The sequence below is a fragment of the Cupressus sempervirens genome, chromosome 9, assembly GCF_028749045.1.
Source record: "Cupressus sempervirens isolate cs-2001-9-10 chromosome 9, ASM2874904v1, whole genome shotgun sequence".
NCBI lineage: Eukaryota > Viridiplantae > Streptophyta > Pinopsida > Cupressales > Cupressaceae > Cupressus > Cupressus sempervirens.
Window position 1 is genome coordinate 385,470,357 of NC_143126.1, and position 14,529 is coordinate 385,484,885.

Sequence of the window (14,529 nt, forward strand, 5' to 3'; positions counted from 1 at the left end):
AAATCATTTAGTAGATCAACTTAGAGAAATTGGAAACTTTTATGTCAAAGTTTCATAGTGTTGCCTCCATTTTGTGATTACAAAATGAAGCACAACAGAGCATTTGAGCATTCGATTTGGTTTCTTAAAGACTTTGACCTTCTAGAAATGGGATTGTTACAGTTAGATAGTGGCTGCAAATGCTTGGAGTTAAAAACTTTTTGCCTTAATCTCGAGTATCTTATTTCAGTTTGGATGGTTGGCAAAGAATTTGTGCTTTTTCAGCTATTCCAATTCTTCACCAAAATGGATTAATCATGAGAGACTTTGGGCCCTTATTGTCAATCCATAAAATATTTATGAGTAAATTGTTGTTTCTATTGTTCTTTTTTCATCAACTCTAGAGCCACCTATATTATCGTAGCAATAGATACCTTTTATTAAGTTGAAAGTTGTAGTTATGTATGAATCATTCCTGATAAAAGAGGGAATGATTAAGAAGGACCACCCTTTTGTTAGTTTCAGTTAGGTCTCTGTTCTAGTCACCAATGGTAAGAATGAGTGTCCCCTATTGCTCAAGGGAGAGATTGATCTCACTACACCATTGCCTAAAGTCACAATTTTGTAAGCTATGCATTCGGTGACTTAACAAAATTGTTAGCCAACAAACTCATTTCAGCATACTTGGTTTATGTTATATGTTTGATCACATTTTTCTCTCTTGAAGAGTTTTTGAAAGCTTCAACTCTTAGCAGGTGAGAGGACGAAAACCCTTGAGCTTGGGACAGATGAAATAAATTGCAATAACATTTCTTAGACTTCGGTTTATCTTATTTTATTAGGTTTTTCTGGTTAAATTTGAAATCCACACGAGAACTTATTGTTTAAAATTTCTGAGATTTAACTCAAGAGATTTGTGGCAAATAATCAGTTAGGGATATTACATCACACTGTTGTTTACTAATTATATAACAAATGTTGATTAGATAGACTTTGTAGCAATGTTTTAGTAGCTGGCAAAGCATATTGATTATCCCTTATTGTAATGGAAGATTGATCATATAAGAAGACCAAACAAAAGAAGATGCTAGTGATCAAACATCAATAAGTGTTTTGATCATTATAAATCACCATGCATTGGTTGGATCAAACATATCAAAGAGAGGACATAATATCGAGGCACAAAAAACATTTATCAAGGACGAGTGAGTCAATAACAAGGGATGAATATTGATTAGTCAAAAAGACGACAAATAACTCTTAGTTGGGAAAGGTATGATTAGCATCATAAATTGATCTGTATAAATCTTGGAGTGATACAATTGAGGAGACATAATAATGTTTACAGTAATTAAGTTGCTTAGCGAATAAGGATAGAAAGATGCAAGATGTGATTAAGGGGTTAATCCTTGTTTATGAAAGGGAGGTGATTAAGGAATGCCACATCTCTTCACATCCAAAGAATGTAACCCTTTGAATTTGCAAGATACATAATGAAGATCAAACCCATCTATCCAACATCATTGTGTCTCTTATTTTCTATTTCATCCTTAGTGGATTCCCTCTTAATGGGAAAACAACCATTGGCCTTTTGTCATGTCCCCAAGTTTTAATGTAATTTTTTAATTAAATTAATTAATTAATTGGTCTTAGAATTTAAATAATATAAGGACCTTTAATTAGTTACTTTAATTAAATAATATGAGGCCCAAGTTAATATTTGGATTTGGGGTTCCGATTGATTTAATGTATCTTGGACCTATTTTTATTTTAGTTTCCATTGGTAAATGTTGCCATCGGCTACCTTTGGAAAGGTTTTCCCCGACGGGTATTTAAGCACGACTTGTAGGTAGTCGTAGATATGCTTTTTGATTATTTTCTATGTACTGCGAATTCCTGTTGGAGTTCTTGATTGTTCACTATTTCGGAAGTGAAAGATCTTCCCTATTTGGCTTGTGTGGTTTCGGTGGGATTTGACCCTCACCCTATTCCATTGTTGCATGTATTACTTCGCTTGGATCTGGCAAATCGGGGCAACGTCTTTTGGCAAATAGTAATTGAAGTTACTTGTGTTCAATTCTCCATTCTTGTTTTAACACTACTTGTTATACTTGGAATTAAAAGTTAAGTTACAGAATTGTGTTGTTCCCTTCCGTAACCTATCCATCATTGCATACTGCCTTTCGTATGGCACTTTTTGGCCTGCATAAGTCGCCTCACCATTACACTGTACGGTCATCCATTCTCATCCTCCATTTCGTATCCCTTGTACGGCCTTCTAAAATCACCATAAGACCTATATTCACCATACAGCCTTCTATAGCTTCCGTACGGCCATACTCGAGGTGTCCATCGAACGGCCTTCTAAACTATCTTGTACGACCCTGTTGTTTGCACCATACAACCAATAGACTCTCCTCCAAACACTGTATGGGCTGTCTTCTCTAGCGTATGGCTAGACATCTTTCGTACATCCAGGTTTGACTGCCGTACAATCTCCTATGACCTCTGTACCGACTTACCTGAGCCATCATTCTCCAATACCATCTATCTACCGTACATCACCCACACAGTAGACCATACACCATCACTCTATTGTCTTATTATGATCCCAGAGGAAGATAGGAACATCTCAGTGGTATCAGAGCAGAAACCATCGGGAGCATCTCCGAAACTATTCGGGAAAGTGGTTGCGCAACACAAGCAACTAAGGCCGTGCAGCACGGGAGCATCTTCCAAATCGTTCGAGAAATTTTCAAAACTTTCTAGAACATTACTGAAACCATTTGGGAACATTAGAGTGGTATTAGAGCTGGTGATCTTGCCAGCTTACTGGGATGATTGAGAGATTTTGGTATTTGGATCACACTATGGCACTGGATAGCGATGGAGAGTGGTGGCTGAAAGCACTACAAAAGATTGGCAAAGAGCTCAGCGAGGGTATTGATCTTCCATTAGATATATTGGAAGTTTGTTTGTGTCAGGTGAACCAATTACCTTCAAGATTTATATAGAGAATCCTCTCGTCGATTAAGGAGGCTTTAAGTCAACCTAAGCTTTTGAGACACCATGACAACGATAAAAGATTGGCAGTTGCAGCATGTCTTGTGAGATCTTGAAAATTTTGGCTCCAAAAGCACGGTATGATGATAACACCATGATAGAGATATTGCAATTGATAGTTGACAGCTTTCAAAGTCTCAACGACTTCAATAGTGACCCTTTTGGTAGGAGATCTACAATATTGGAGAATTGTGCAAATGCTAAAGTAAGTAACCTTCTCTTAGACCTTGAGTTGCAAAATTTGGTCCATGATATGTTTCATCACTTCTTGGTCATCAAGGAAGATCATGATACTAAGATTTCAATTGCTATGGAGTCTTATGATTTCGTGCACTGAAGAGATGGATGAGATATCCCAACCCATCACATCTATGTTATGGGCTGTTCATAATTTGGAATGTATCCCCTCTATAGCAACATATAGATTGGTCAGAAATGTTTTCAAGCATTGTGAAAAACTAATATCTCATTTGCACAAGTGGGAGAGATTGGATGTCAATGATAAGGGTGATGCTTTACATGAGGAGAATGACGACATGATTACAAGGCCGCTCCAGGAGGATTTGCTAAATCTTTCTACTACACCAACATGGGGAGAACACCAAAAAAATGAAGAGGTTGCTTGCACGGATCTTGTGAAGACATGGACGGATCAAGTTGTGCCCAAGGTTGTGCCTATCACCAAGGCACTACGCGTTGAGGAAGTTCCATTAGTTGCCGAAGTTGTGTCAATTATAGAAGCTATGCCTTTTGTCGAGGCTCTGTGTTTGTCACCGAAGCTATATCCATCATCATGGTCTTGTCCGTCACTAAGGTTGTATGTCTGTCACTGTCAATGTGTCTGTCACCGTTGTGTTCATCACTGTCATGTCCGTCACCGACACCAAGTCCGTGTTCATCGTCAAGTTTGTGTCCATCAACGTCATCATATCTATCACCATTGTGTCCATCACCCACGCCGAGTTTGTGTTCGTCATTAAGTTCGTGTCCATCACTGATGACGAGGCTGTGTGCATTGTTGAGTTTGTGTCCATCACCATTGTCGTATCTGTCACTATCGTGTCCGTCACTGATGCTGCATCCGCGTTTGTCGTCGAGTTCGTGTTCGTCACTATTGTGTCCATCACCGACGCCTAGTCTGTCCGTCGTTGAGATCATGTCGGTCAGCGTCGTTGTGTCTGTCACTGTTGTGTCTATCACCATCATGTTCGTTACCAATGTCAAGTTTGTGTCCATCATCGACACTGAGTCTATCGTCGAGTTTGTGTCCATCACCATTGTCATGTTTGTCATTGTCGTGTCCGTCATTGACGTTGAGTTCGTGTTCATTACTATCATGTCCATCATCGATGCCGAGTTCGTGTCCCTCATCAAGTTCGTATCTGTCATCATCGTGTCCATCACTGACATCGAGTCCGTTTTCATTGTCAAGTTCGTGTCCATCACCATCGTTGTGTTCGTTGTTGTCACCGTCGCCATATCTGTCATCGTCATTGTGTCCGTTGTCATCACTTCTGCCTTGCCCGTTGCCATGTTTGACACCGCCATCATCTTCATTGTGACCATTGTCATCACTGCAACCGTGTCCATTGCCAAGTCCATCATTATGTTCATCACTGTCGTTGCATCTGTCAACATCGTTGTGCCCGTCATTGACGTCAAATCTATATCTATTCTCAAGGATGTATCCGTCACTGTAGTTGTATCCATCGACGACATCATGGTTATTATGTGTCCCTCATTATGGCTGCATTGGTCGCAATAACTACGTCTATGGCCATTGAAACATTGCTTACTGTCGAGGCGCTATCCATCATCGAGGCTTCAACTGAGGTTCTATGTGCCATTGAGGTTTTATCTGTAGCTAAAATTTTGTTTGTCACTGAGGTACTCTCTGTTGAGGTTTTTTCTGCCAAGGTTCCCTTTATTGAGGTACTCTTTGCTAAGGCTCCCCATCATCATGGCACCCTTCACCGAAGCTCATATGGCTGAGGTTCTCATAGTCGAGCCCCCCTTTGTTGGCATTCTCACCATTGAAGCTCTCTTTGTCAAGGTTTCATCCGTCAAGAATATAATAGTTGATTGTTGTGGTTGTGTCAGTGGGTAAGTTTGTGCCAACATCGTCTATGTATACCGAAAGAGATTTTTGAACATAATGACATGAAAGATTGTATCTATTTATGTCATTGGGATCCTGGTGAAGGCTACAACAATGTTTATATTAGAGTGGCACAACGGATGCTTAATGATAGTGGGGTGCAAGAGAGGTTTGATGACAATTCACTCATTTCACCTGCATGTTTGGTTTGGGATCTTGGTGACTTAGGATATGATAATGTTTATATTAGAGTGGTGCAGCAAAAGTTTGATATCAATCTGGTGCTGTGAAGGGCTGATGTCATTTCACTTGTCTTGCCTACACGTTTGATTTGGGACCTTGGAGCTGTTGGTGTTTTGTCAGATGACGGATCGCTTGAAGGCAAGCAATCTTTAGGTAGCGAGTCATGTCTCCAAATTTTAATGTAATTTTTAAATTAAATAAATAAATTAATTGGTCTCAGAATTTAAATAATATAAGGACCTTTAATTAGTTACTTTAATTAAATTATATGGGGCCCAAGTTAATATTTGGATTTGTGGTTCCGATTGATTTAATATATCTCGGACCTATTTTTATTTTAGTTTCCATTGGTAAATGTTGCCATCGGCTATCTTTGTACACCCTTGGAAAGGTTTTCCCCGACAGGTATTTAAGCACAGCCTGTAGGTAGTCGTAGATATGATTTTTGATTATTTTCTATATACTACGAATTCCTATTGGAGTTCTGGATCGTTCACCATTTTGGAAGTGAAAGATCTTCCCTATTTGGCTCGTGCAGTTTTAATGGGATTCAACCCTCACCCTATTCTGTTGTTGCATGTATTACTTCGCTTGGATCTAGCAAATTGGGGAAACATCTTTTGGCAAATAGTAATTGAAGTTACTTGTGTTCACTTCGCCATTCTTGTTTTAACATTACTTGTTATACTTGGAATTAAAGTTAAGTTACAAAATTGTGTCGTTCCCTTCTGTAATCTATCCGTCATTGCATGCTACCTTCTGTACGACTCTTTTTGACCTCCATAAGTTGCCCCACCATTACATTGTACGGTCACCCATTCTCATCATTTCGTATCCCTTGTACGGCCTTCTGAAATCGTCGTACAACCTTCTATATTCACCATACGGCCTTCTTTAGCTTCCGTACGGCCATACTTGAGGTGTCCACCGAACGACCTTTATAGACTATCCTGTACAACCTTGTTGTTTGCACCGTACAACCAATAGACTCTCCTTCAAACACTGTATGGACTGTCTTCTCTACCGTATGAGTAGACATCTTCCATACATCCAAGTTTGATTGCCGTACGGCCTCCTGTGACCTGCGTACCAACTTACTTGAGCCATTATTCTCCGATACCATTCGTCAACTGTACATCACCTGCACAGTAGACCATACACCATCACTCTATTGTCTTATTCTGATTCCAAAGGAAGACAGGAACATGTCAGTGGTATCAGAGTAGAAACCGTTGGGAGCATCTCTGAAACCGTTCGGGAAAGTGGTTGCGTAGCACGGGTAGTAGCTGCACAACACAGGAGCATCTGCAAAACCGTTTGGGAAAGTGGCCACGTAGCACGACAAAGGCCGCGTAGCATGGGCAACTGAGGCCACGCAACATGGGTTGTGACTGCGCAATACGGGAGCATCTCCGAAACCGTTTGAGAAATTTTCGAAACTTTCGAGAACATTACCGAAACCATTCGGGAACATTGGACTTTTGGACACATATATACCTGTGATCTATATCAGACAAGCATTCATACATAGATCAAATGTCTTGTCAAGACCAATACCAAGTTGATTGCATATCGATAAAGCCAAATCAGACAACAATTACCATATTGCTAGAAGCAATATTGAAGAGACTGTTGCATACTTCAAGAGTGCTATTGAGAAATAGCAGATCTATATCATTGCCATAAGAGATTGAGAACAGACATATATCATATTAACATTGATGTATCAGAAAAGGCCACAAGAAACTGAGAGATCATTTGCAGTATAATCTACATTGTCATATAAGAGATAGCAGAGAAAATTCGAGACCTGCAGATCAAAGATCATCCTTGCACAATTATCATTGATCATGCGAGAGACAGCAGAGATAATCTATCCATGCTTAACATTGATTGCATGGCACCAACTGCAGTTATATAAATTTATCTAATTGTTAGATCAGAGAAAGCAGTGACATTGGTTTTTCGATTATCATATTATATGGTATATCAATTATGCATCAAATCTATCATTCTTACATTTCGTATCATTGATTATAATTAGTTTAAGTTTTATTAGAGACTCTGTGAAAAGGAGCTTTGGATGTTCTTAAATTGGTTGCATGTGTGCTCTTTGTATGAAGTTTTCTTTGTACTGCATTCAAAAATTAGGACGGTAAATGAAGATAAGTTTCTGGTTCAACGACCTAAAGGCAATGCATTTGATATATAGGCAATGCTCTCGTTTCTGAAGATATGCTTCTTTTTCTTTTGCAGATTCTTTCAAGCATAGACGTAGGTGTAAAGTATCATTCAGAACTGAGAGAATTCACTTTTGATCTCCAAGGAAAGAAGACACTGCCCATCACTACTAATGGGTTATTTAGCGTGGACACAAAAGCAGGGTACAATTTCAACCCAGGATCGCAAAAGGTTGGATTATTTTAGTAGAATTACACAGTTTTTTTCATTAAAATCTAGCTCTTGAAATCATGTTTGGGATGGTAAATTTAATTTACATGCTTGGAAGGTTTAGGTAAATTAATGGGTTTAATACCCCCACTCAGACATAAACAGAGCAAGAGAGGGGTGAAGGGTACGTGCTTATGCTATAACCTTGCAACTTTATTTGCACTAATTCATTACTTATATTTGCACTTAACATTTCTTACAATACCCCTAAAACAATGGTGTCTAGAAGCTTGCACTTGTGATACAGATACAGTTGTGCTCACATTTTAGTACACCAGACTATGAGTATTCATTTTGGGAAAATGCAGATCAACAGGGGGAAAGTTGATATATTTGCCTTTGATTCTGGGGTACTGTGGTAACATGTGGCTAAAGATGCAGCTGAACTGTAGGGAAGAATGAATCATTTCTCTTGTTTCTGGGATAATGGTCACACTTTGTGAAGATGAATCTGAACAGTGGGGAAAAGAGACATTTCTGTCTTCCTCAGTTTTTCATGTCCTTTATTGTCATGGTTCAGCAGTGCCACCAATCCTATTTAGATGACCTATGATGAGTTTTCTGAGAACAAAACCCTTAGGATTTTCCCAAGGGTCACTGAACTGAGAATTAGGCAAGCTGGGGCTTCTGCCTTTTGGCTCATAGCCTGTCTTATTGCTTTTGGAGAACCTGAGTTGAGGTCAAAGTTTATTTTTGGGCAGAAACTAGTTATCAAGTTACTTGTGCCAAACCTATCAATATGAATATGTATCAAAATGGAACCTGTCACCAGGTTTCTAGGTGTGGATATTCTTTGGAATATTTTGTTAGATTCAGTTCAGGTGTTTGTCTATGCCATAAATTTGTACGTAGGTAAAAATGGCTAATTTTTTTAGAAGACAAAAATCACATCATTGTTCTATTAGCACTTATCTGTTGACATTTTTTGGAAAGAGATTTAATTAATTAATTTAGGGATACCAAGAATATTGCCACCTAATTATTTCATTTATAATCTCTTAATGTATCTGACCATCTTTTAAAGAAAAACATGTATGATCTAGGGTTGTATTAGCTATATGCAAGGTGGGGTCTTACACTGTTTTAGTCTCTGCTAAATTCTTGCCATCCTCTTGCCTCATTGGTTTTGCTCTTCAACGTTGCCAATTTAGTTTTGTGGCTTCGGTTGTTTTAGCATGAGTGGGTCCAAATACTCAAAACACGTCCCTGTACTGAATTGACCATTTTCAATCGATTTCTAATAGATAACTTTCCTGTTCCAGTCTTGGAAAATTAGTAATATATGCATATAATGTTCTATTCAAGGTTTCCCTTCACACACTGATATATTTATACTCACCCATTGACAAAGAGCGTCATGTCTGGCCCAAGGTTAGTCTTAATAAATAATAAACCACAGCACTTAATGATGGAATTAGAAGCAGTAAAATAAAATATATCAATAATAATTAAAAATGCCACTTAAGGGTTAGAGCTGACTCGATTAATAAGAGAGGGCCAACTCCCTAGAGCTGGATTTTCTATCTTGAGGATGCAATATAATAACCATTTGTCCCAATCTCTGGCTGACCTCGTTGTGAACCTTGGTCGTGTCTTTAAATGTAAATTAAGCATTATATGTGCTAGCTGACCTGATTTGATATGTTCTATTGTTTGTAAAGAGGCGTCTCTTGGAAGGTATAAAGAGAGGTATGGTGAAACTCATTTGGGCATCCATTCATTGAAATATCATTCCGATTTTGAAAGCAGACTGTGTAGATAAACAACAGCAGATGTAAGAATATGTTAAATATGGATTTGAAAGGGAGAAGATTATCAATTTACTCATAGCAGAAAAAGAGTGGTTGGAGAGGAGATACAAAAGAAAAACATGTTAAGGGTGTGTGCAAAATTAAATAAGAAGCCGCAATTCATAAAGAATGCTCATTAATATTTGACAACCAGAAAATATATTTTTCTAGGGCAGTGACTAAATGATCTCTTAAGCCAGTGATTAGCATTGTTAATAGCAGTGACAAAGAATAATAGCAGTAATGGAGTCTATAATAAAGAAGCAATAATCTTTTTAAATGATAGTGATTAATAACTTAAGGGTGTCTCTCTCGGAAAGCAAGGCCTCCCTTGTGAAGTATTGCATCTTTTCAGTTTAGGTAGGAAGATGTAAAAGTATCAGACACATCCAATTAATGGAGAACAAGGATAAGCACCAGCTGTTGCATAGCATCAAGGAAATTGATTGAAGGGAATAATCTGATCAGACTTTGGATATGCATAACTGTGACATTGCATCTGTAAATCATTTATCCCTCAAGAAATCAAGCAAACAATTATCAAATCCACACACAGTCATCAGAAAAACATACAATTCAGCAATTAAGCATCACTCTATAATTTCAACATCATTCAGTCATCATTCACCAATATATGAAAATAGCCAAGTAATACCCGGTAGCTTAAAAGTCGACGTAAGAACAACCTTAAGACAGCAGTTATAACTTGACTCGTGTGGTTGATAGCAAGAACCCAAAGTCTCCTACAAAAACCCTTCTTGAAACAAAAGCACGAACAACTAAAAAAGCTCAGAGTCTTTGCTCAACAATTCTGATATGAAATAATATGCTAAGAAGTAAAGCTTGAAGTCTTTAAATCCTAGTACTTGCAGCCACTATCAAACTATATCAATCTTGTTTATGAAAGTTCAAAGTCTTTCAAGAACATAATGCTTCACAAAGAGAGTAGTAACAAAGACGAATTAATCAATACAACATAAGAAACAAAGATTGATTCCAAGCCTCACAACACAAAGTTTGAGAAAAACTTGCTTCTTTATTCACTTCAAAGATTTGCAACAAGAAATACAAAGCCTTCAAGTCACAAGCTCAGCCTTCTCCTATAAAGAAAAAGATGATTATTTACAATGAGCTCTCTCCTTTATATAGGAAAAACAAAGAGATAAGGGTCGAGGAAAAAGTGGAACAACTTCAACTACCTTGACTTATCTCTAATTAACTACTTTGACTTTATTCAAAGTTGCATGCCTATTGCGATTGCAACTTAACTACATGAACTGGTTGTACAGGTGCATGTTATCTTGTACTTACAACATAGATGCTCTTAACATGTGGCTTTCCTATTGCTATTCTACTTTAAGCATATGAAAAATTGAAATGTATAAAGAGTCTCAACAATCTTTGCAAATTTGTGCAGTGAGTTACGCACAACTTCAGCATCAGGCTCACCGATGTACTCAACAACCATTATGATCTTTCGATATGTACTTTTTGTTTCCGAAATTTCTTTTATAGAAATTTTCTTTTTGCTCAATTAATCTAGTGAACACTTTCAGCTTGCAAATATTCATTACATTGAGATTGAAATTATCCACTTCTAGCTGTAAGCAATTTGCTTCAGCGAGCCTTGTAAGAATATCTTCTTCTTTTTTGAGTTCTCTATTCTTAGTGATAACTCCACATGACAATTTCTTGTAACATTAGCTAATCATATCTTCTTACTCATTAATCTTCATTACTGTTGCCCTTGCATCTTTCATGAGTTATTGCATGACTTATTCTTTGTTAATCATTAGATGCTTGTAATCGTGATACATCTCAACAAATGAGATGACTTCATAATCACATAAACCATCTAAATCAAACTCCATCATGCTCTTCTAAGCACCAATGTCTCCATCCAATAACTCTAATTGTCTTTTAAGTGACTCTTGAATATCACTTAATTGAGCAGTAACTTCCTTTCCTTTCCTCAACATTTTGTAGATATCTCAAATGACTTGAAGACCTTGTGATTCAATACTAGCAGCCCACTCATCTAGAACTTGTGCCTTCTTTACTCTATCCGTACATGTATCTGGAACAAGTTCACTACCCAAGGAAGATCTCTTCATTTCTTTAATGATTCCTAGGAGACATGCATTCTCCTCCTTGAGTTTGCTCTTCTTATCCCATAGTTCATCGTTCTTCCGAGTTAAGAAGTTGACTACCTCATGTGCATCCTGTTGATAACTCAACTTGGTTTGTTTACCAAGTTCAACTCTTGTAATTTTGTAATCAACAAGCTGCATGTCTTCAGTAGATTTATGTACAAGTGGTTCAACTACTTCAACATACTTAATGTGATTTTCATTAACCACATCTCAAGAAACTATCTTGGCTTTGTTATTCTTTGAAACATTTGGCCTTGTCACTTGCTTGTCAGACTCCCCAGGTGGGATTTCTTCTTTCTTTCTCTTCTACATGATAGTGCTCAACCATGGAGGAAAGCTGAAAGAAGATGTTCCAGCTGAACTAGTAGTCACTGTAGTTAACTCTAGATTGCCTTGCATGACAGTGGTGACTATAGAGGGCTCCTTAGTTTGAATGGTTGTAGGAGTAGGATTGCTATGTGTAACTTCAATCATAAACTTCTCAAGCCAAGCTGAAGTCACATCAAGCAATGATGTAGACCGAATAGTAGTGGAAGGGATTGACAAGGAATATTTATCAAAGACATTCTCGTAGTCATATTGATCTCCTTCTGTTTCTGATGCAGGTGCATTTGAAGACACAAGCAATGCTGGAGTTATTGTCACAGGATCCTCAAGAGATGGATGCTCGGTGAAGAATGCATCCAAAGCCATGTTCAAGGGTGAATAATGAGATTCATCTAATACTGGTGTTGAATTTGGAATAGAAGTTGTCGCAAGAACCTCAAGAGGACATGGAACTAGTGGTGAGGGTTCCTTTGATTTCTTAGCGTCATCATCACTTGAGTCAATTTGGATTGATTTAGTTTCAATCCCCTTTACTTCAAGTACTCTCAAGTCCTTCCCTCCTTCGATAGATAGCTTGGGCAAACTCTGGATAGGAGGTTCAAATGTCGACGATGATGTTCCATCTTTACCTTTACCTTTTATTTTAGATATCAACCCAATCAGACCAATAGGATTGAAGTCTTACTTGGGCTTTATCTTGATGCACTTGAGACCCCTTATTTTCATCCAAGGGTTGGTATTATCAAGAATGGACTGAAATCGATCCCAAATTGAGGTACTTCCCTTGCATGGCCATCTAGGCGGAAGAATGGGTAACTTCTACACATTATGCTGAACATATTCGGGATCTAAGATTTGATCATCATCCTCAAATCCATGAGGGATTGGTGCTAAGTTGAAATCCACAATCTGCTTTATAGTCAACCGAGTGTATAGTCCATGTGCCATATATGCACCTCGGTACTTACATCAATCCAAAAATCTTCTAGACAATGTGTGTGTAGGGCTTGCTTCCTCATCTTGTCATGTAGTCCTCTCCAGTCAAAGCAACTCCTGGTTGCGAACCTCTTCAATGTGATCCTTTGAAGTTCAAACTCCATGTTCTTTGCTTTAGGCACTGTATCCAATGAGTAACCTGTAATGTCCCCTGTTGGAACATTAGTTCAATATCTCTCCTTTAAGTTTCTTGTAAACATAATTCCTATATTCTCCATTACCCCCTTCATATATTTTCTCTCTATCCTTTTAAATGACATCTCTTCCTAATACTTATATCTTTATTTCTCATCAGTTGCGACTCTTCATAATTTAATCGATTAGATTGATTTAGTAATTGATTCCATTAATATGCATTCATAAATAGATTGTCTCTTTATAAAGATCAAGTATTATATTATATCAATTTATATATGAATAATATTTATTACAATTATTTGTATTGTATCCTTGTTTATTACTATTTTATATTTAAGTATATTATTATTTTTAACTTTATTAGGTTGATTGTAATTTATTAGATCTTAGTACATATTGTTACCATACGAATAATATATTACTATTTATTCTTTAACAATATATTAGCGTAATTTTATTTATTCATAATGAATTTATAATATGCTTTATATATAGCCTTTTACTCCAACAATAATTTATTACATATTTATTAATATAGTTAAAATAATTTAGTACATATTCATTAAAATAATTATTATAACTATTTATTTCATTGACCTATTCATCTACATTATCATAATTAGGGGACATGACAATCCGCCCTTCCTCAAATTGCTTTTCCTCAAGCAATGACCATTGACACTGAACCTTTCTTTTAAAGCCAACATACATGTTATGCTAGGATGCAAAAAACCACAAGATATGCATGGAGTTTATATTGTAATGGATGAGAACATGAAGTGTGCACAAAGGAAATATGTGATTCTTGTAGACACATAGCATACACAGAGAAGACACATAAATACATGAAAACATGAAGTATACACGAAGAAGACACATAAAAGCAATAAGACACAAAGCATACACGATGCATACACTTAATACAAATATTATTTTATCAATCACCTCTTATAATATAATAATCAAAGGCTAAGGCAATGAAATATCCTGCACAAAGGGAACACAAGTTAGCATACATATATAATTCGTGTATTCATCAAAACATCATAGTTAGATATAATCATTTCTTAATCAATCGAGGTATCTCTTCTTATTTATTGCTCATAAGCTCACTATGTATGTATAGGCTACGTCATCCAGGGATTGAACAAGGAGACCTCATTAAAGTTTGGGTAGATCCTTGATCCTTTTGCGAAGGGTTCTTTGATCTTTCAATGGGTACTTTCCATCCCTCACCATGCCTAGGTGTGATACCATACCAATGTATAGGCTAGGTCATTTGGGATTGGAC

The 14,529-nt window shown here is 37.2% G+C and overlaps 1 protein-coding gene across 3 annotated transcripts in view; it reads left to right on the plus strand.

Moving 5' to 3' along the window:
- Positions 1-14,529, plus strand: part of LOC149538878 (outer envelope pore protein 21, chloroplastic-like) — a 242,304-nt gene that overhangs the window by 144,521 nt on the left and 83,254 nt on the right. For all 3 annotated transcript variants that reach the window (XM_089800253.1, XM_089800252.1, XM_089800251.1), the window contains one exon: positions 7,640-7,795. In XM_089800253.1, coding sequence (XP_089656379.1) covers positions 7,640-7,795 — 156 coding nt within the window. The remainder of the gene's footprint in view (positions 1-7,639; positions 7,796-14,529) is intronic.